This window comes from Heterodontus francisci, chromosome 6 (genome assembly GCF_036365525.1).
Source record: "Heterodontus francisci isolate sHetFra1 chromosome 6, sHetFra1.hap1, whole genome shotgun sequence".
NCBI lineage: Eukaryota > Metazoa > Chordata > Chondrichthyes > Heterodontiformes > Heterodontidae > Heterodontus > Heterodontus francisci.
This window is the reverse complement of record NC_090376.1, coordinates 52,169,624-52,190,338: the sequence shown is the minus strand read 5'-3', so window position 1 is coordinate 52,190,338 and position 20,715 is coordinate 52,169,624. Positions and strand designations below refer to the sequence as shown.

The following is a 20,715-nucleotide window of genomic DNA, read 5'->3' as shown; positions in this document are numbered from 1 at the left end:
GCAACGGACATTTTATAATTTCTAACATTGTACAGTCATTGGAATGTTTGGATAGCTTTCCCTGGAAAAATGCAATTGGTAGATCTTTCAAAGGATTCTTTGCATACAAGTCTAATACTATTCATTAATAGAAGCTTTACTCTCAAATATTTAAAGTATGCAGCCCAATACTTACTGTTGGGGTCAGGCTGGTGCGACACAGAAACATCACTTTCATTCTGTTTTGAAACAGATGTTTTCCAGGGATCTTCTTCAGCTGTTGGTATAGGAATACAACTGGATACCAGTTTATTTTTGGTGGGGAGTGGGAGGCAGCAGAAGGAACAAAAGAAAGAAAATCATATTCTTATAAATTACTTCAAGTAGGTAAAGTAGTGTTAAATGCAACAAATACATTTACTGGCAAAATCAATTGTTCACTAACACTTGAAATGGCCATTTTTGGGGGGAGAAAGCAAATATTTTATTTTTCTTCCAATCTCTGGTTCACAAATGCCAGGAAATGTTATACATATAACCCCAATACACTGAAACTGTTCTGATAAACCTCGTCAAATTAGCTTTGTTGGCACTTCCCACAGCACTGTGGCAGACACTAAAACTGTAATTGTGACAAAACCAATGCTGTCATACTGTGGTACCAGAGGTTAAGTGTTTATACTGAATGTGGCCTGCCATCACAGGAATAAAAAGATAGTTTGAAAAATGCTTTTCTATGTCAATCTTCATCAAATAGGGGCAGGTTTGTTCAAAACCACCATACAGCCATTGTTACTGCAAACTTCAGAATATGGACAACAGTGCAAATCTTTTACTTAAGTTTATAAAACAGACCAATTTGTTTTGAAACTTGTAAAATATCAATATGATTAAGATTTAGATAGGAGTAATCTAGTCACTAATGATTCACTTCTAAATCAGCTAGAATAATCATGATCAGCTGATTTATGAAAATCATGTAGATTGCTGGAAACTATAGATTACAGAAACGAGAATTACAATTATTTCCAAAAACATTTAAAAGACTTTACCTGTTGATCTCTGATTGAGCACATTTATTATACAGTGCCAAAGTAAAGTCATTTACACAACCAGTATGTTCTGTAATACCAAAATGTTCCAACTTGGGAGTGAGAAGCATATCATCATCATCCAGCTGCAATGTGCACTTTGGTGTCTTTGGAATAACTAGACCTTGTAATGTTGAAGAATGCATATCATAATTTCCAGCTATTTTGGAATCTGAGGGCAGGATACATTCTGGCTTCCCCCACGCATTTTGAAACATTAAGTGACCAAGTCCAAAATCTTCAAGCTGAGGGGTACGCAAGGGGTCATTCAGCAAAGGCTTCTCATGTGATGGAGTCACAACTTCATCACTTTGTTCTTCATGTTCAGGTTCAGAATTTTCACTCCCATCAATTCCAGTATTCATCAATTTCATCTGTGGTTCTTGAAGGAAAGAACATTGCATTTTATTTGGAGATTTTAAACATTCCTTTTCCTTAATTTTCTTCCCCCTCAAGTCAAGGCCCTCGTCTCCTGGAAAACCCCTGATTCCACAGGGCACAAGATACCACTTTCGGCCAACTGGACATTTTTCATGTAATGCCTGATTGTTGGCAGTCTACTCAAGTGCAAGGGACATCACAGTAAAGTCCATCCTATCTTCACCCTGGTCACATACGCACTTTCTATAGTAAATGTACTGTTTGATTTTCCTCTCCCTAATTTAGTGGACCAAGTCAGTTTTAGCACCCCATTATCATTGATCTGGGTGAAAGCAAATATACAAGTGTTATTACAGCCATAATTTCCTGGAAACTTGTGCCACTAGTGTAAGTGGCTTTTTTTTGTATTTATTCATTCACAGGATATAGGCATCACTGGCAAGACCGGCATTTATTGCTCATCTCTAACTGCCCTCAAAAAGGTGGTAATGAACCACCTTTATAAACCGCTGCAGTCCCTGTGGGGTAAGTCCTCCCACAGCACTGCTAGGTAGGGAGTTCCAGGATTTTGACTCAGCAATGATGATGGAAGGGCGACATATTTCCAAGTGAGGATGGTTTGTGATTTGGTGGGGAACTTGGAAGTGGCAGCATTCCTTTGCGCCTGCTGTCCTTGTCCTTCCAGGTGGTAGAGGTTGTGGATTTAGGTGGTTACACCAGGTCATATTTTCTGGAACTTTTGCACCACTCTGCCTATATCCATACCAAAATAGCTCTGCATCATTCCTGAATTATCACTACTGCTTAGACTGGAAAATAAAGGCACTGGAAACAGCATGAAGGATCCAGCAGTAGTTCAACTTAGAATTGTGTGTTAAAAATAATTATAGACACAAATCCTCTGATTCCCAAAGTCTTTTGCAACTGACCAGTTCGAATTGAAGGAAACTTTACATGGGTGCAACTTTAATGGTTTACAAGGCAAAAAAAAGTGAAAGGAATGATTCAGTTACGTTAAGGGATAATGATTGAAGTAATTTGTTACTTGGTATGAATGAGTTTTAAAACTGCTGAATGTCATCAGCACACATGTGGAACCTGATGCGTTGTTAGATGATATCGCTGAGGAGGAGTACATAAATGAGAAATAGAAGGGGGGGGGGGGGGGGCGGCAAGGATAGATCTGTGGCGGATTCCAGAGGCATTGGTGCACAGTAGGAAGAGAGGCCATTGCAGGTGATTCTCTGGCTATGATTCAATAGATAAGAATAGAACCAAGCAAGGGCAGTTCCACACAGCTGGACGATGGAGGAGAGGCACTGGAGGACAGTGTGAGATCAATTTTTTTAAATTCAGTTATGGGGATGAGGGTGTCGCTGGCTAGGCCAGTATTTATTGCCCATCCCTAATTGCCCTTGAGAAGGTGGCGGAGAGCTTGTGCGCAGTCCATGTGCGGTAGGTACACCTACAGTGCTGTTAGGGAGTTCCAAGATTTTGACCCAGCGACAGTGAAGGAACAGCGATATAGTTCCAAATCAGGATGGTGTATGGCTTGGAAGGGAACGTGCAGGTGGTGGTGTGCTCATGCATCTGCTGCCATGTCCTTCTATGTGGTAGAGGTTGTGGGTTTGGAAGGTGCAGTCTAAGGGGCCTTGGTGTGTTGCTGCAGTGCATCTTGTAGATGGTACACACTGCTGCCACTGCGCATCGGTGGTGGAGGGAGTGAATGCTTGTGAATGAGGTGCATATCAAATAGGCTACTTTGTCCTGGATGGCGTCGAGCTTCTTGAGTGTTATTGGAGATGCACCCATCTAGGCATGTGGAGATTATTCCATCACACTCCTGACTTGTGCCTTGTAGATGGTGGACAGGCTTTGGGAAGTCAGGAGGAGAGTTACTTGCCACAGGATTCCTAGCCTCTGACCTGCTCTTGTAGCCATGGTATTTATATGGCTACTCCAGTTCAGTTTCTGGTCAATGGTAACCCCCAGGATGTTGATAGTGGGGGATTCAACAATCATAATGCCAATGATCGTCAAGGGGAGATGGTTAGATTCTCTCTTGTTGGAGATGGTCATTGCCTGGCACTTGTGTGGCACGCATGTTCCTTGCCACTTATCAGCCCAAGCCTGGATATTGTCCAGGTCTTGCTGCATTTCTATACGGACTGCTTCAGCATCTGAGGAGTCGCAAATGGTGTTGAACATTGTGCAATCAGCGAATATCCCCACTTCTGACCTTATGATTCAAGGAAGGTCATTGATGAAGCAGCTGAAGATGGATGGGCCTAGGACACTACTCTGAGGAAGTCCTGCAGTGGTGTCCTGGAGCTCAGATGATTGACCACAACCATCTTCCTTTATGCTAACTCTCCAATCAGCAGACAGTTTTCCCTGATTCCCACTGACTCAAGTTTTGTCAGGGCACCTTGATGTCAAGGGCAGTCACTCTCACTCACCTCAGCTCTGGAGTTCAGCTTTTTTGTCCACGTTTGAACCAAGGCTGTAATGAGGTCTGGAGCTGAGTGACCCTGGCGGAATCCAAACTGAGCGTAAATAAGCAGGTTATTGCTAAGCAAGTGCAGCTTGATAGTACTGTCGAAGACACCTTCCATCACTTTACTGATGATTGAGAGTAGACAATTGGGGCTGTATTTGGCCGGGTTGTCTTGTCTTGGGTACAGGACATACCTGAGCAATTTTCCACATTGCCGGGTAGATGCCAGTGTTGTAGCTGTACTGGAACAGCTTGGCTAGGGGCATGGCAAGTTCTGGAGCACAGGTCTTCAGTACTATTACCGGAATGTTGTCAGGGCCCGTAGCCTTTACAGTATCCAGTGCCTTCAGTCGTTTCTTGATATCACGTGGAGTGAATTGAATTGGCTGAAGACTGGCATCTGTGATGCTGGGGACTTCAGGAGGAGGCCGAGATGGATCATCAACTCGGCACTTCTGGCTGAAGATTGTTACAAATGCTTCAGCCTTGTCTTTTGCACTGATGTGCTGGGCTCCCCCATCGTTGAGGGTGGGGATATTTGTGGAGCCACCTCCTTCAGTTAGTTGTTTAATTTTCCACCACCATTCATGACTGGATGTGGCAGGACTACAGAGCTTAGATCTGATCTGTTGGTTATAGCATCGCTTAGCTCTGTCTATCACATGCTGCTTACGCTATTTGGCAGGCAAGTAGTCTGGGGTTGTAGCTTCACCATGTTGACATCTCATTTTGAGGTATGCCTGGTGCTGCTCTTGGCATGCCCTCCTGCACTCTTCAGTGAACCAGGGTTGGTCCCCCAGCTTGATGATAATGGTAGAGTGGGGGATATGCCGGGCCATGAGGTCACAGATTGTGGTTGAGTACAATTCTGCTGCTGCTGATGGTCCACAGTGCTTCACTGATGCCCAGTTTTGCATTGCTAGATTTGTACGAATTCTGTGTCAAAGGTTGCAGACAGGTCTGGAAGAATGAGAATGGATAGTTTATCATGGTCACAGTCATAAAGAACGCCATTTGTGACTATGATGAGGGCTATTTCAGTACTGTGGTGGGGCCAGAAACCAGATTGGGGGCGGGGAGCAGGGGGAAGGTGTCAAGCATGTAATTGCAGGAAAGATGGACACACATTTGGCAGGACTTGAGGGGAAAGGAAGGTTGAAGATGGGGCGGTAGTTTGCAAGGACAGAGTTGTCAAGGGTGGGTTTTTTGAGGAGACAAGTATTGACGACAGATTTGAAGGGGATGAGAACAGGAAACAATACTTGAGGAGAGACAGCTGTTAACAATATCAGCTAACATAATGTCAAGAAGGGAAGTTGGGTGGTCAACAGTTCGGTTGGAAATAGGATTGAGGGAGAGGAGGATGGTCTCAGACAAGGCAGGAGATGAGATAGAATCTAAAAACATGAGTTCAGTGCTAAGGCAGTGGGGAACATCAGTGGAAGTTTGGCCTGTGGACTATGGGAAGGGAGGGAAGCAACAGAGGTAGCTGAATGGATGGTCTTTGAAACAAAAAGTTCATGAGCTCCTCGCCTTTGTTGAAGATAGAAAGTGAAGTGCAGGTGAATTCTATGCACTGTTACAGTAATGTCTGACTGGGCAAAGATTTAATATGAGAACTACAATTCTTTTATTTTAAAGTTCTACCTATACATTAACATATTTGTCAAAATGTAATTTAATGTGTTTTTCCACACTCAGACATAAAAGTAGTAAGATTAGGTTGTGACCATTTCTTAGCTTGCTTCCATTCAGTAGTTGACTATGTCTCTCTCTATGAGAGAGAGAGGAGTGGGGGTTCAAAAAGTGCACCAAGCCAGCTGGAGAGAGAAAGGGAGGAGCAGAAGTTCAAAAAGCGCACCAAGCCAGGCAGAGACAGAGAGGAGCGGAGGTTCAAAAAGCGCACCAAGCCTGTCGGAGAGAGGGAGCAGCGGAGGTTCACAAAGCACACCAAGCCAGTCGGAGACAGAGAGGAGCAGAGGTTCAAAAAGCGCACCAAGCCAGTCGGAGACAGAGAGAGAGGAGCGGAGAGTCGGAGACAGACAGGAGGGCAGGGGGAGCGGCAGGAGCGGAGCCGGGGAAAAATCGGAAAGTGACATCTGAGTGATGTCACATTCAACAGTGAGAGCAGGGAAACAGAAAGCAGTCGAGTCAGTATTAAGGTAAGCTTTTAATTTAAATTTAATTGAAATCAAATCTAGAGTAAGACTTGATCGATTTATTAGTATATAAACTAAAAACTAAAGCGGATTAAAAAGCTAAAGACCAGTCGGAAATTTAAAAAATAAATTAAAATCTAATTAAGTAAAATAGAGATGCAGGGCCAGGCGATGTGTTGTACCTGCATGATGTGGGGAACTGGTGGATCCCATTGTGGTTCCCAGTGACCACATCTGTAGCATGTGTTGGTTGCTCGAGGAACTCCGGCACAGAGTTGATGAGCTGGAGTCTGAGTTTCTGACACTGCGACACATCAGGGAGGGGAAGTTACCTGGACGCTGTGTTTCAGGAGACAGACCCCTCAGATTAACTACCTTGAATTCGGTCAGTGGTCAGGGACAGGAGGGTGTGACTAGGAGTGAGGCAGGTAGAGGGATACAGGAGGCAGTGTTGCAGGAGCCTCAGCCCTTGTCCTTGTCCAACAGATTCGAGATTCTTGCTCCCTGTGTGGACGAGAGCACAGAGACAGGGACTGTAGGGTGGATGAGCAAACTGACCATAGCACCTTGGTACAGGGAGAAAAGAGAAATGTAGTCGTAATCAGGGATAGTATAGTTAGGGGCATAGACACTGTTCTCTGTGGCCAGGATCGAGAGTCCCAACACATCGAGAGTGTTGCCTACCTGGTGCCAGGGTTCAGGATATCTCATCTGGGCTGCAGAGGAACTTGGAGTGGGAGGGGAAAAATCCAGTTGTCATGGTCCACATAGGTACCAACAATATAGGTGGAACGAGATTAGAGGTTCTGCTGAGGAAATATGAACAGTTAGGGGCTAAATTAAAAAATAGAACCAAAAAGGTAATAATCTCCGGATTACTACCTGAGCCATGAGCTAATTGGCACAGGGTCAACAAGATTAAAGAGGTAAATGTGTGGCTCAAAGATTGGTGTGGGAGAAATGGGTTTGAATTCATGGGACATGGGCACCAGTACTGGGGAAGGAGGGAGCTGTTCCAATGGGACGGGTTCCACCTGAATCATGCTGGGACCAAAGTCCTGGCGAATCGCATAACTAGGGCTGCAGATAGGGCTTTAAACTAAATAGTGGGGGTGGGGGTGGGGGTGGGGGTGGGGAGGGTTCAGTTGCATGGAAAATTAGGAAGTCAAAGTTAAAGGAGAAGGTAGGAGTGCAGGCTAGTGATGAGGCTGATTGTTACCAGAAAATGAAAGGAAGGGACAGAACATGTGAATGTCATATTACACCAGGGAATCATACAAGAGTAGGGAAATTTGATAATAGAACAAACTTAAAGGCTTTGTATCTGAATGCACGAAACAGTCGGAATAAATGAGGTAACAGTGCAAATAGAGACAAATGGGTATGATTTACTGGCGATTACTGAGATGTGGTTGCAGGGAAATCAGGTTTGGGAATTGAATATCCAAGGGTACTCAGTATTTCAGAAAGATAGGCAGGAAGGAAAAGATGGTGGTGCAGCTTTGTTAGTAAAGGAAGAGATCAGTGCTGTAGTGAGAAACGATATAGGCACTGGAGATCAAGGCATAGAATCTGTCTGGGTAGAAATAAGAAATAGCAAGGGAAAGAAGTCACTGGTGGGAGTAATCTATAGATCCCCAAACAGTAGTTCCACAGTGGGGCACCGTATAAACCAAGAAATACTGGGGGCTTGCAAGAAAGGTATGGCAATAATCATGGCGGATTTTAATATGCATATAGACTGGATTAATCAAATTGTCAAAAGGCAGCTTCAAGGGAGAGTTCACTGAATGTATTAGAGATTGTTTTTTGGAGCAATATGTTGTGTTACCAACCAGGGAGCAGGCTATTCTAGATTTGGTATTGTGTAATGAGGTGGGATTAATTAATGATCTCATAGTTAAGGATCCTCTAGGGAAGAGTGATCATAGCATGCTAGAATTTCAAATTCAGTTTGAGGGCGAGAAACTGGAGTCCCACACTAGCGTTCTGGAGTTAAACAAAGGTAATTACATAGTCATGAGAACAGATTTTGGCCCGAGTGGACTGGGCAGGAAGACTAAAAGGTAGGACAGTTGATGAGCAGTGGCAGATGTTTAAGGAGATATTCAATTCCTCTCAACTAAAATATATTCCAGAGAAGAAGAAAGATCCTAAGAGGGGGGAAAAACATCCATGGCTAAGCAAGGACGTTAAGGATAACATAAAGACAAAAACTAAGGCATACCATATTGCAAAGGCCAGTGGCAGGCTGGAAGATTGAGTAATTTTTAAAGATCAACAAAGGGTTACTAAAAAAGTAATAAAAAGAGCAAAGGTAAATTATGAAAGAAAACTAGCGCAAAATATAAAAACGGATAGCAAAAGCTTCTATAAGTATATAAAAGGTAAGAGAGTAGCTGAATTGAATGTTGGTCCTTTGGAGGATGAGACTGGGGAGTTAATAGAGGGGAACACAGAAATGGCGGAGACAATAAATCAGTATTTTGCCTCAGTTTTCACATTGGAGGACACTAGTACCATCCCAATAGTAACAGGTAACGCAGAGGCTATAGAAAGAGAGGAACTTAGAAAAATCATCACCAGGGAAAAAGTACTGAGCAAACTATTGGGACTGAAGGCAGACAAGACCCCAGGGCCTGATGGCCTACATCCTAGGGTCTTAAAGGAAGTGGCAGCGGAGATAGTGGATCCAGTGGTTATAATATTCCAAAATTCCATGGATGCGGGAAAGGTTCCAGTGGATTGGAAAAAAGATAATATAACACCCTTATTCAAAAAGGGAGGGAGGCAGAAAGCAGCAAGCTATAGACCAGTTAGTTTAACATCTGTCGTTGGGAAATTGTTAGAATCCATTATTAAGGAACTAAGGTCAAAACGCAATCCATCAGAGTCAGCATGGTTTTGTGAAGGGTAAATCGTGTTTGACTAATTTGCTAGAATTCTTTGAAGCTGTAACAAGCAAAGTGGATAATGGGGATCTGGTAGATGTACTATATCTGGACTTCCAGAAGGCATTTGATAAGGTGCTGCACAAAAGGTTAATACACAAGGTATGATCACATGGGGTCAGGGGCAATTTATTAGCTTGGATAGAGGATTGGCTAACCAACAGAAAACAGAGAGCCAGGATAAACCAGTCTTTTTCTGGTTGGCAAGATGTAACTAGTGGGGTGCCACAGGGTTCAGTCTTTGGGCCCCAACTATTTATGATCTATATCAATGACTTGGATGCAGGGATAGAAGGTACTATCGCCAAATTTGCAGATGATACTAAAATAGGTGGGATAGTAAGTTGAAATAAGAAATTTACAAATGGATATGGATAGGTTAGGTGGATGGGCTAAAATTTGGCAGATGGAGTTTAACTTGGATAAGTGTGAGGTTATCCATTTTTGTTGGAAGAATAGAAAGGCAAATTATCTAAACAGAGAGAAACTTCAGAGTGCTTCGGTGGAGAGGGATCTGGGTATCCTCGTGCATGAATCGCAGAAAACTAGTATGCAGGTACAGCAGGTAATAAGGAAGGCAAATGGAATTTTGGCATTTATTGCTAAAGGAATAGAATATAAAAGTAGGGAAGTGTTGCTGCAACTGTACAAGGCATTAGTGAGACTGCACCTGGAGTATTGTGTACAATTTTGGTCCCCTTACTTGAGGAGGGATGTAGTTGCATTGGAGGCAGCTCAGAGGAGGTTCACTAGATTGATTCCAGGGATGAGGGGCTTGTCTTATGAAGAGAGATTGAGCAGTTTAGGCCTTTACTCGCTAGAGTTTAGAAGAATGAGAGGAGATCTAATGGAGGTGTATAAGATGATTGAGGGGAATGACAAAGTAGACGTAGAGAGGATGTTTCCTCTTGTGGGGAAATCTAGAATGAGAGGTCATAGTTTTAGGATAAGGGGTAGCAGATTTAAAACAGAGATGAGGAGAAATTACTTCTCTCAAAGGGACGTGAGTCTGTGGAATTCACTACCCCAGAGTGCGGTGGATGCCGCAGCATTGAGTAAATTTAAGGAGGAGATAGACAGATTTTTAATTAGTAATGGGTTGAAGGGTTATGGAGAATGGGCAGGAAAGTGGAATTGAGGCCGAGATGCGATCAGCCATGATCGTATTGAATGGCGGGGCAGGCTCAAGGGGCTGAATTGCCTACTCCTGCTCCTAGTTTTATGTTCTTATGTCTGTACAATGTTTTAAAGTCAAACAGTTCTGACAATCTTCATTTACAGTTGGAGGAAATTACGTCAGAGCTTCAAGTAAATGCAAATATCTTTTCATGAAAGCAAAATACTGCAGATGCTGGAAATCTGAAATAAAAACAAGAAATGCTGGAACTACTCAGCAGGTCTGGCAGCATCTGTGGAGAGAGAAGCAGAGTTAACGTTTCAGGTCAGTGACCCTTCTTCAGAACAGATATCTTTTTGTTTTTTTCAATAAGCACACAGCCGACCCTTGTACATATTGTAACTCGCAGGTATTAAAGACTGATAAACATCGGCTGCATCTGATTCATCACAAAGCTCACTGCTGCATATTTAAATTACAAATCCAGGAGAATTTGAATCAAGTTCACAACTGTGAGATCGGTGTAGAAAATGGTGAAATTTATAAGAAATGTCACCAATATCTGCCATTGTAGACAATTCTGGGACATGTTCTCTATAATCATTCCTAATTAATTTATTTCCCTTAAAAATTAATTTAGCATCAGTCATTACAGCGCAGAAGGAGGGAATTCAGCTCATCGTGTCTGTGCTGGCTTTCTGTAGAGCAATCCAGTCAGTCCCATTTCCCTGCCCTATCCCCTTTGTCCTGCAAGTTTATTTCCCTCAAGTACCTGGCAATTTCCTTTTGAAATCATTGATTGTCTCTGCTTCCACCACCCTCATAGGCAGTGAGTTCCATTATATTAACACTTTCTGCGTAAAAAGATTCTTCCTCACATCCCTGCTGCACCTCTTGTCCAAAACCTTAAATCTGTGCCCCCAGACCTTATCCCATCAGCTAATGGGAACAGCTTTTCTTTGTCTACCTTCTCTAAACCTGTCATAATCTAGTACACCTCTATCAAATCTCCCCTCAACCTCAATTTCTCCAAGGAGAACAACCTCAATTTCTCCAACCTTACCTTGTAGCTAAATTCTCTCATCCCTGGAACCATTCAGGTATATCTCCTCTGCACCCTCTCAAGAGCCCTAACATCCTTCCTAAAGTGTAACAACCAGAACTGGACGCAATACTCGAGTCTGAGCCGAACCAGAGCTTCATAAAGGTTCAGCATAACTTCCCTGCTTTTGTACTCAATATTTCGATTTATGAAGCCCAAGATCCCATATGCTTTGCTAATCCCTCTCTCAATGCATCCTGCCACCTTTAAAGATCTGTGCATATGAACTCACAGGTCCCTCTGTCCCTGCACACTCCTTAGAACTGTGCCATGAAATATATATAGCTTCTCCCTATCCCTTTTGCCAAAATGCATCACTTCACACTTCTCTGTATGAAATTCCATCTGCCACTTGTTTGCCCATTCTGCTTGCGTATGTCCAGTTGCAGTTGTTTGGTATCCTCACTGTTTATTTACTACACCTCCAAGTTTGGTATCATTGACAAATTTTTAAATTTTATTCTGTATTCCAACATCCAAGTCATTTATATACATCAAAAAGCAGGCTCCCAGCACTGACCCTTGGGTCACCGTCCACCATCCTCCAGTCTAAAAAACAACCATTTACCATAACTAGCTGTTTTCCATCATTAAGCTGTCATGAAAACACTATATGCCAAAGGGGAAATATTAATTTCATCAGTTGGGACTTTACATTGGACTTTTAATGGAAAAATCCTACAAGTAAGTTTTTAAGAAACTGGCAGCCAAGATGGGCACTGCAATTTACATTTAAATCATCAAAAGATTAAATTGGATTGAAAAGTCTCACCCAGCCTAGCCAGAACAATGGTTGGCTCTCAGTGATTGAATTACCTAGAATGGCCGTTTCACCACGGTCATCAAGGCCATCTACGCCCATTGACTTTGAAAGAGCCAACCCCCTCCCAGCGTGACTGGACATCCTGAGGCATGTAGCACCTTGAATCTGTGAAGATTCCAGAAAAAACCTCATTAAAAAACAAAGGGGCTTGATAGAGTCAAGTGACCGCCTGCGCAGCTCTGGAGAAACTGTATGCTTTGTCACACAAACTGCAGAGAGTAATAACTGAAAAACCATCAACGAAGCAGGCTCTCTCTCTCTCCCCAGAAGTAGCAAGAGAAGATCCGGCTGTGACAGGGAATCCCCTCAAGCCTACACACCGCCACAGCCAGCAACCAGGGGATGAGAAACAACCCCCTCTTCTGCCTTCAGGAGCCGTGAGCAAAGCAAGCCCACCACCATGCACATGGCCCAGCAAGAACTTCAGGAATACAATTTCAGCTGAGGACTATTGGACTCAAAGACTGTATTTAAATTCTATTCATTCCAGACTTTAATCCAACCACCAAGTCTGTTTTCCCTCTGTAATCTATTTATGTGTGCGCGTGACTCTCGTGTGAATATGTGCGTGAATGTGCAGCGTAATTTTTAGTATTTTTAACCGAGTTAGAGTGTTTAGTGTAATAAACTTGCATCTTCCTTGTTCAAACTCAAGAAAACTTGGCTGACTGGTTCTTTTGCAATTACATTAGAGGAACAGGAGCAAGCGCTTACTGAGGTGGTAAGTTCAACCGCTGAGCTAAAAAAAGGATTAACCCTGTTGCGGTCAAACAAGAGAAGGGGCGAAAGCGGTGCCCGAGATCCCTTTCCTCACTTGGCCATAACAGAGGTTTGGGGGCTATTGTCCAGGGTCATAACCCAAAGACAAATGAGAAATTGGAACTGGGAAACCAAGCTGAATGCCATAAAAAAAAAACTTTAATACAGGTTTTCTTGTGGTTTTTGCTGCCAGAGTACTAACATGCCCACATCCAAGGCCGGTACCTTTCCAAGTCTGGGTGAAGTAACATGGGTTAAGTTAAAGTCCCTATCTATTGAAGAGTTGAGGAAAGTAGCTGGGCAGTTTGGTATTACTTTCCGTACAAAAGCTGAGAAATCCGAAATCCTAAGATTTGTGGCCAACTATTTTTCACTTGAACCTGAAGATTCAGAAACAGGGGGCTGAATTTTACCGACCCCACGACGTCGGGGGTCGTGGCTGAAAAATGCCTCAAGGTGATGCCTGGCCCCATATTGCTGGTGGCAGCGAGGTATTGCGGCAGCCCCCCACCCCCCCGCTGTGCAGTGATGGGACCACCATTTAAATATGTTAATAAATGTAAATGAACAAATTAATTAATTACCTGTTCCCGCCGGCCGTCCCGCTTTGATATTGCGAGTGGCTGGCACTCCCGCGCCGTCGGGTCTCTGACCAGTGATGTACTGCGGAACACTGGTGGGGAGGGGTGAGCAGGTAAGTTCCTCAGTGCGGGAGGGGAGTCAAACTATTTTAATTGGTCTAGGAGGTGGTGGGAAGGAGTAAAGATCAAAGTTTGTGACCTTGGGGGGGTGGGTGGGGAAAGAGAGTGGTGGTGGAAGTCAGATGTGAAAGCTAAGTATTTTGGCGGGGGGGGGGGGGGGGGGGGGGCGGTGGGGAGGGGCGGAGAGGGCAAGGAACGAATTGTTTGGTCATTGGGAGGGCGGGAGAGGGGCTTGAAACTTTTATTAAATTTTTTCAAATAAAGTCTATGTCTATATTCCTTTAAAAATTCAAATTACATGCAAGAGCTTGAAGCCCTTTAAAAACGGTGTCGGCGCCTGCATAATTGCGCGGTTCGCCCCGGCCATGCAAGTGAGCCGCTGCGTTTAATATTGCGGTGGCTCCACGAAGTAAATCCCGTGCATACGCACCGCCATCTTTGAAGCTCGCTGCCAATCTTGTAAAATGCAGCCCAGGGTTGCAGTGGGAGGTGGTGGCAGAATGGCATTGTCACTGGACTAGTAACCCAGAGACCCAGGTATTGATCTGGGGACATGGGTTCGAATCCCACCACAGCAGAAGGTGGAATTTGAATTCAATTAATAAATCTGGAATTTAAAGCTAGTCTAACGATGGCCATGAAACCATTGTCGATTGTTGTAAAAACCCATCTGGTTCACTAATGTCCTTTAGGGAAGGAAATCTTCTGTCCTTACCTGGTCTGGCCCACATGTGACTCCAGACTACATGTGACTCCAGATCCACAGCAATGTGGTTGACTCTTACATGCCCTCGAAATGGCCCAGCAAGCCACTCAGTTCAAGGGCAATTAAAATGAAATCCTCGGTGCATATGAGCTGGTACTGGAAGTGTACAGCCAGAAATTCCAAACCCTTCAGAAGCAGCCTGATCAAACTTACCTCGAGTTTGAAAGCAGCAAGCAGCTGGCTTTTGACCCAGTGGCTAAAGACCCTTAAAGTACAGCCCATGGTGAGGTGATTCTTCTCGAGGAACTTAAAATCTCACTTCCCCTTTCTATTAAAACCCATGTAGAAGAACAAAAAGTTCAAAGAGCCAGGCTGACTGCAGTGCTGGCTGATAAATTTGCTCTCGCACACAAGTCTGTACCCCAAAGAAAACCCTTCCCTAGTCACCCCCACAACTCCGAAAAGGATAAAAGGTGGGAGGGTGACAGGAACTCAAACAGCCCTGGGCGAGAAAGGAAAGCTGGACACACAGGGGGCCCTCCTCAAGCCAAAAAAGATGGTACTCAGCAGGAGTGAGACCCAGAGACCTGTGTGTTTCCACTGTAACAAGGCAGGTCACCTCCAAGCTGACTGCTGGAAATTATGGGGAAATCCTGTAGGATTAATTAGGGCACACCAGACCAGTGCAGGAGAAGGGGCCCTGATGGAGAGCAGGCGGTGGCTTTAACTGCAACAGCAGTAAGACCCAGGAAACATACCGCTGTGGGTACAGGAAAATTTAACAAGATCCCTGAAGATCATCAGGGTTTTGTATTCAAAGGGAGAGTAACTCATACCCCTCGAGTGGGGCAAGCAAGCCCATAGTCATACTCTGGGAAACAGGGGCCACCAGATCCCTTCTGCTGGGAAAAGGCATGACCTTTCCCCCAGAGAATGGAGTGAATGAGAGTGTTCGTGAATGGTATCAGAGGGCGGGGTATGCCCTTACCTTTACATCAGGTGCATTTGGACTGCAACCTAGTTTCGGGACCAGTGACCATGGGGATTGTCCCTAGTTTGCCTGTAGACAAGTCGACTTGCTCCTGTGTAATGATCTGGCGGGGACGAAGGTGGTAGCTTCCCCAGTCGTGGTAGAGAGACCAAAGGAGGTCAGAGAGATGGGGCAGTTGCAGGAGACAGTCCCCAGCATTTCCCCTATCTGTGTGGTGACTCGAGCCATGGCCAAACCAGCTTCATCAGAGGAGACTGAACTGGCGCTGCAGATAGATGACCCTTCTGTCTAGTTGCCTGAAACCTTCTTTGGGGAGTTAAAGGATCCAAGGAATGGATTAAATTAATCTTCCCTAGTTGAGGCTCAACAAGCCGACCCAGTATTAAGGAAGTTAGCACAGGCTGTCCAAACTGAAACTGAAGCAGAGGGAGTCCCTGAGTGCTACTATTTTGATGAATGAGGTGCTGATGAGGAAGTGTAGCCCTCCCCACAAATCTGTAGAAAAACAGCAGACAATGGTTCACCAGATAGTGGTGCCACTGAGGTACTGTAGAGAAATATTAAGAATGGCCCACGAGCGCTAAACGTAAATGCCGGCCAAAGAAGCACCCTATCAAGGCTGCTAACAGCCTTTATAGAAATCTGCAGGGACAGGAAAGTTCCCAAAAAGGCAAACCAACAGTGAGGGCGATGCCTCACCTAGTCGAGGTGCCACAGGGGAGTGCAGTGGAAGCTGGACAGATACCTGTGAGCAGGAATGTCCCGGAGGACATGGGAGCAATTCGCAAAGATTCCCTCCCCACAGTTAAGAGAAAAAGGAAATAAAAATGCCTTAAAGTGAGCAGCACTTGTGTGATTCACCAGAACACTAAAAGCAAGGTCAGGGTGAATCTATCCATTGCAGAACTCCCATGAGCAGGGCTCAAGTCCAAAGCTAATCAAATCCCATAATTTCACTTCAGAATTCAGCAAGAACAAGGGCCCGGAGGAAATCTCGGACACCTCACAGGGGCTTAAAACAGGCTAGAAAAAAAACAGCGTTCAGATTGCAAGCTGAGTGTGGAGATTGGTGAATGGGGATTTTAAGTCGTTATCTTTCTAAAAATCTGGTCCGAAGTTAGCATGTAACTGGGATTTACCCTCTAGATAAAGTAGGGTTAAGAAAGTAAAGTAAGCTTCTTCTAGTCTTAGGCAGGGATTAACGGGCTCTACTGCAGAGTAGCTGATTAGTTAAGTGCTGACCAGTCCAATCTGATTGCTGCAGTTTCAGCTTCAAAAAGTATAAATACAGAGGTCTGGGTGCAGCCTGTAAATGGTGTGCAGATTGCAAGCTGAGTGTGGAGATACGAGTTCGGTGAGTGGCGAGTTTGGTGAAGGGGGCAGGTGCTCCTTTTTTCTACTTTGTTTGCCCTCCAGTATTTGGTTCTTGCTTCTGTGCAGTGGAAGGAGCTGGTTGGTGAGTAACTGGTAAGCCATTCTACTTATAATAAATAGTCTGTGAAGTTAAGGTATGGGAAGGCAGCTCGGCCGAGTGGAATGTACAGCCTGTGGCATGTGGGAAGTCATGGACACACCATGTGTCCTAGACAAACACATCTGCAGGAAATGTCACTGACTGCAGAAGCCTGAGCTCCGGGTTTTGGAACTTGAGCGGCGGCTGGAGTCACTGTGGTGCATCCTCGAGGCAGAGAACATGTGGATAGTCTGTTTAGGGAGGTGGTCATACCACAGCTTAGGAGCATGCTGGCAGATAGGAAATGGGTGACTGCCAGGCAGTCTAAGAGAACCAGGAAGGTAGTGCAGGAGTCCCCTGAGACAATTTCGCTTGCTAATCGGTTTTCCATTTTGGATACTGGTGAGGGTGATGGTTCTTCAGAGGAGTGCAGTCACAGCCATCTTGGTGGCACCACAGGTGGCTCAGCTGCACAGGAGGGGAGGAAGAGTGGAAGAGCAGTAGTGATAGGGGATTCGTTAGTCAGGGGAACAGACAGGCGTTTCTGCAGCCGTGAATGGGACTCCAGGATAGTGTGTTGCCTCCCTGGTGCCAGAGTCAAGGATGTCATGGAACGGCTACAGGACATCCTTCTGGGGGAGGGTGAACAGTCAGAAGTCGTGGTCCACCTTGGCACCAATGACATAGGTAAAGAGGGGGATGAGGTCCTGAAAGCAGATTTTAGGGAGCTAGGAAGGAGATTAAAAAGCATGACCACAAAAGCAGTCATCAGAGGATTACTCCCAGTCCCACGTGCGAGCGAGCATTGGAATAGGAGAATTGAGCGATTGAACACATGGCTGGACAACTGGTGTAGGAGGGAGGGCACCAGATTTCTGAGACATTGGGACCAGTTCTGAAGCAGGTGGGACCTGTACAAGATGGATGGGTTACATCTTAGCAGGATCTCCTTGCAGGGAGATTTGCCAGTGCTGTTGGGGAGGGGTTAAACTTGATTGGCGGGGGATGGGAACCTGAGACGGAGCTAAGATTGGAGGGAAGTAAAACTGGTAACTTGTCTGGGGTGCAAGAACCAGGAAAAAGCATCAGAGAGGAATACCAAGGTGCTGGGGGAGTACTGGGGGAGATCGAGAGCACTAGAGGAGGGAATTGTAAGTTATTAGGTGGGGTCAGAGTAAGGGAGAAAGTAATAAAGTCTAAATCAGGGTTAATGTGTACGTATGTGTATGCACAGAGTGTGGTTAATAAGATTGGTGAGGTACAGGCGTAGATTGCCATGTGGAAATATGATGTTGTGGCTATGACAGAGACCTGGCTCAAAGAAGGGGCAAGACTGGGTGTTAAATATTTCTGAATACAAGATGTTCAGGATAAATAGGAAAGGGAAAAAAGGGGGAGGGGTGGCGGTATTAAGGAGAGCATTGCAGTTCTGGAGAAGATGGATGGCCCAGAGGGTTCAAGGACAGAATCAATTTGGCTAGAGCTAAGGAACAACAAAGGTGCAATTACATTGCTCGGTGTCGTCTATAGGCCACCAGCTAGTGGGAAGCACGTGGAGGAACAAATTTGCAAGGAAATTACAGAGAGGTGCAAAAATTATAGGGTAGTTATAATGGGGGACTTTAATTATCCAAACATAGACTGGGATAGTGGTAGTGTAAAGGGCAGTGAGGGACAAGGGTTCCTAGAGTGTGTTGAGGAAAACTTTCTACAGCAGGATGTTGCTAGTCCAATGAGAAAGGAGGCACTGCTAGACCTGGTTCTTGGGAATGAGCTGGGCCAAGTGGATCAAGTATCAGTAGGAGAGCATTTAGGGGACAGCGATCATTGTATCATAAGGTTTAGGCTGACTATGGAAAAGGACGAAGAACAATCCAGCGAAGAATAATTAACTGGGGGGAAAGCCAACTTCAATGGGGTAAGAATGGAGCTGGGGCAAATAAATTGGAGTCAAAAGTTGGCAGGAAAACTGGTAGTTGAACAAAGAAGAGATGGTTCAGGCATAGTCAAGGTATGTTCCCTCGAAGGGGAAAAGTATGGCAAACAAATCCAGAGCTCCCTGGATGACAAAAGAGGTAGAAATTAAGATAAAGAAGAAAACGTGTGCTTATGACAGATGCCAGGTAGAAAATACGATTGAGAACCAGGCTGAATATAGAAGATCCAGAGGGGAAGTGAAAAAGCAAATAAGAGAAGCAAAGAGAGAGCGTGAAAAGAGACTGGCAGCGAGCAGTAAAGGGAATCCCAAAGTTTTCTATAGACATATAAATAGTAAAAGGGTGGTAAAAGGGGGGGGGGGACCATAAAGGGGATTCATACATGGAGGCAGAGGGCATAGCTGAGGTATTAAATGAATACTTTGCATCTGTCTTTACCAAGGAAGATGATGCAACCCACACAATGGTGAAAAGGGAGGTAATTCAGACACTACAAGGGTTTAAAATTAATAAAGAGGATGTATTAGGTTGGCTGTCTGTACCTAAAGTGGATAAAGCACCAGGACCGGATGAGATGTATCCAAGGATACTGAGGGAAGTGAGGGTGGAAATCGCAGAGACACTGGCCATGACTTTTCAGTCTTCCTTAGACTTGGTGCCAGAGGACTGGAGAATTGCAAACATTACACCCCTTTTTTGAACAAGGGTATAAAGATAAGCCTAGCAACTGCAGGTCAGTCAGTTTAACTTCGGTGGTGGGGAAACTTCTGGAAAAAATAATTTGGGACAAAATTAATAGTCACATGGACAAATGCGGGTTAATTAAAGAAAGCCAGCCTGGATTTCTTAAGGGAAAACCATACTTAACTAACAGAATTTTCTGAGAGGGTTGATGAGGGCAATGCTGTTGATGTGGTGTACATGGACTTTCAAAAGGCGTTTGATACAGTGCCACACAACAGACTTGTGAGCAAACCTATAGCTCATGGAATAAAAGGGACAGTAGCAACATGGATATGGAATTGGCTGAGTGACAGGAAACAAAGAGTAGTGGTTAATGGATGTTTTTTGGGCTGGAGGAAGGTTTGTAGTAGAGTTCCCCTGGGGTCAGTGTTGGGACCCTTGCTTTCCTAATATATATTAGTGACCTAGACCTTGGCGTACAGGGCACAATTTCAAAGTTTGCAGATGATACAAAACTTGGAAGCATTGTGAACTGTGAGGAGAATAGTGTAGAACTCCAAAAGGACAAGTTGGTGGAATGGGCAGACAGGTGGCAGATGAAGTTCAAAGCAGAGAAATGTGAACTGATTCATTTTGGTAGGAAGAACATGGAGAGAAAATATAAAATAAAGGGTATAATTCTAAAGGGGGTGCAGGAGCAGAGGGACCTGGGTGCATATATGCATAAGTCATTGAAGGTGGCAGGACAGGTTGAGAGAGTGGTTAATAAAGCATACAGTGTCCTGGGCTTTATTAATAGGGGCATAGAGCACAAGAGCAAGGAAGTTATGTTGAACTTGTATAAGACACTAGTTTGGCCTCAGCTAGAGTTTTGCGTCCAGTTCTGGGCGCGCATTTTAGGAAAGACGTGAGGCCATTGGAGAGAGTACAGAAAAGATTCACGAGAATGGTTCCAGGGATGAGGAATTTCAGTTATGAAGATAGATTGGAGAAGTTAGGACCGTTTTCCTTGGAGGAGAAAATGCTGAGGGGTGATTTGATAGAGGTATTCAAAATCATGAGCGGTCTGGACAGAGTAGATGGAGAGAAATTGTTCCCACTTGTGAAAGGATTGAGAAGAAGGGCACAGATTTAAAGTATTTAGTAAGAGAAGCAAAAGTGACATGAGGAAAAACGTTTTCACACAGAAAGTGGTTAAGGTCTGGAATGGACTGCCTGAGAGTGTGGTGGAGGCAGGTTCAATTGAAGGGGCGGCACAGTGGCGCAGTGGTTAGCACCACAGCCTCATAGCTCCAGCGACCCGGGTTCGATTCTGGGTATTGCCTGTGCGGAATTTACAAGTTCTCCCTGTGACCGTGTGGGTTTTCGCTGGGTGCTCCGGTTT

General features: G+C 44.7%; 1 protein-coding gene across 2 annotated transcripts in view; it reads right to left on the bottom strand.

Annotated features, from left to right (window-relative positions):
* The window catches only part of ska3 (spindle and kinetochore associated complex subunit 3), a 93,297-nt gene that overhangs the window by 28,414 nt on the left and 44,168 nt on the right, over nt 1-20,715 (bottom strand). For both annotated transcript variants that reach the window (XM_068033643.1, XM_068033644.1), the window contains 2 exons: nt 1,032-1,452; nt 176-276 (listed from right to left, as the gene is read on the bottom strand). In XM_068033643.1, coding sequence (XP_067889744.1) covers nt 176-276; nt 1,032-1,452 — 522 coding nt within the window. The remainder of the gene's footprint in view (nt 1-175; nt 277-1,031; nt 1,453-20,715) is intronic.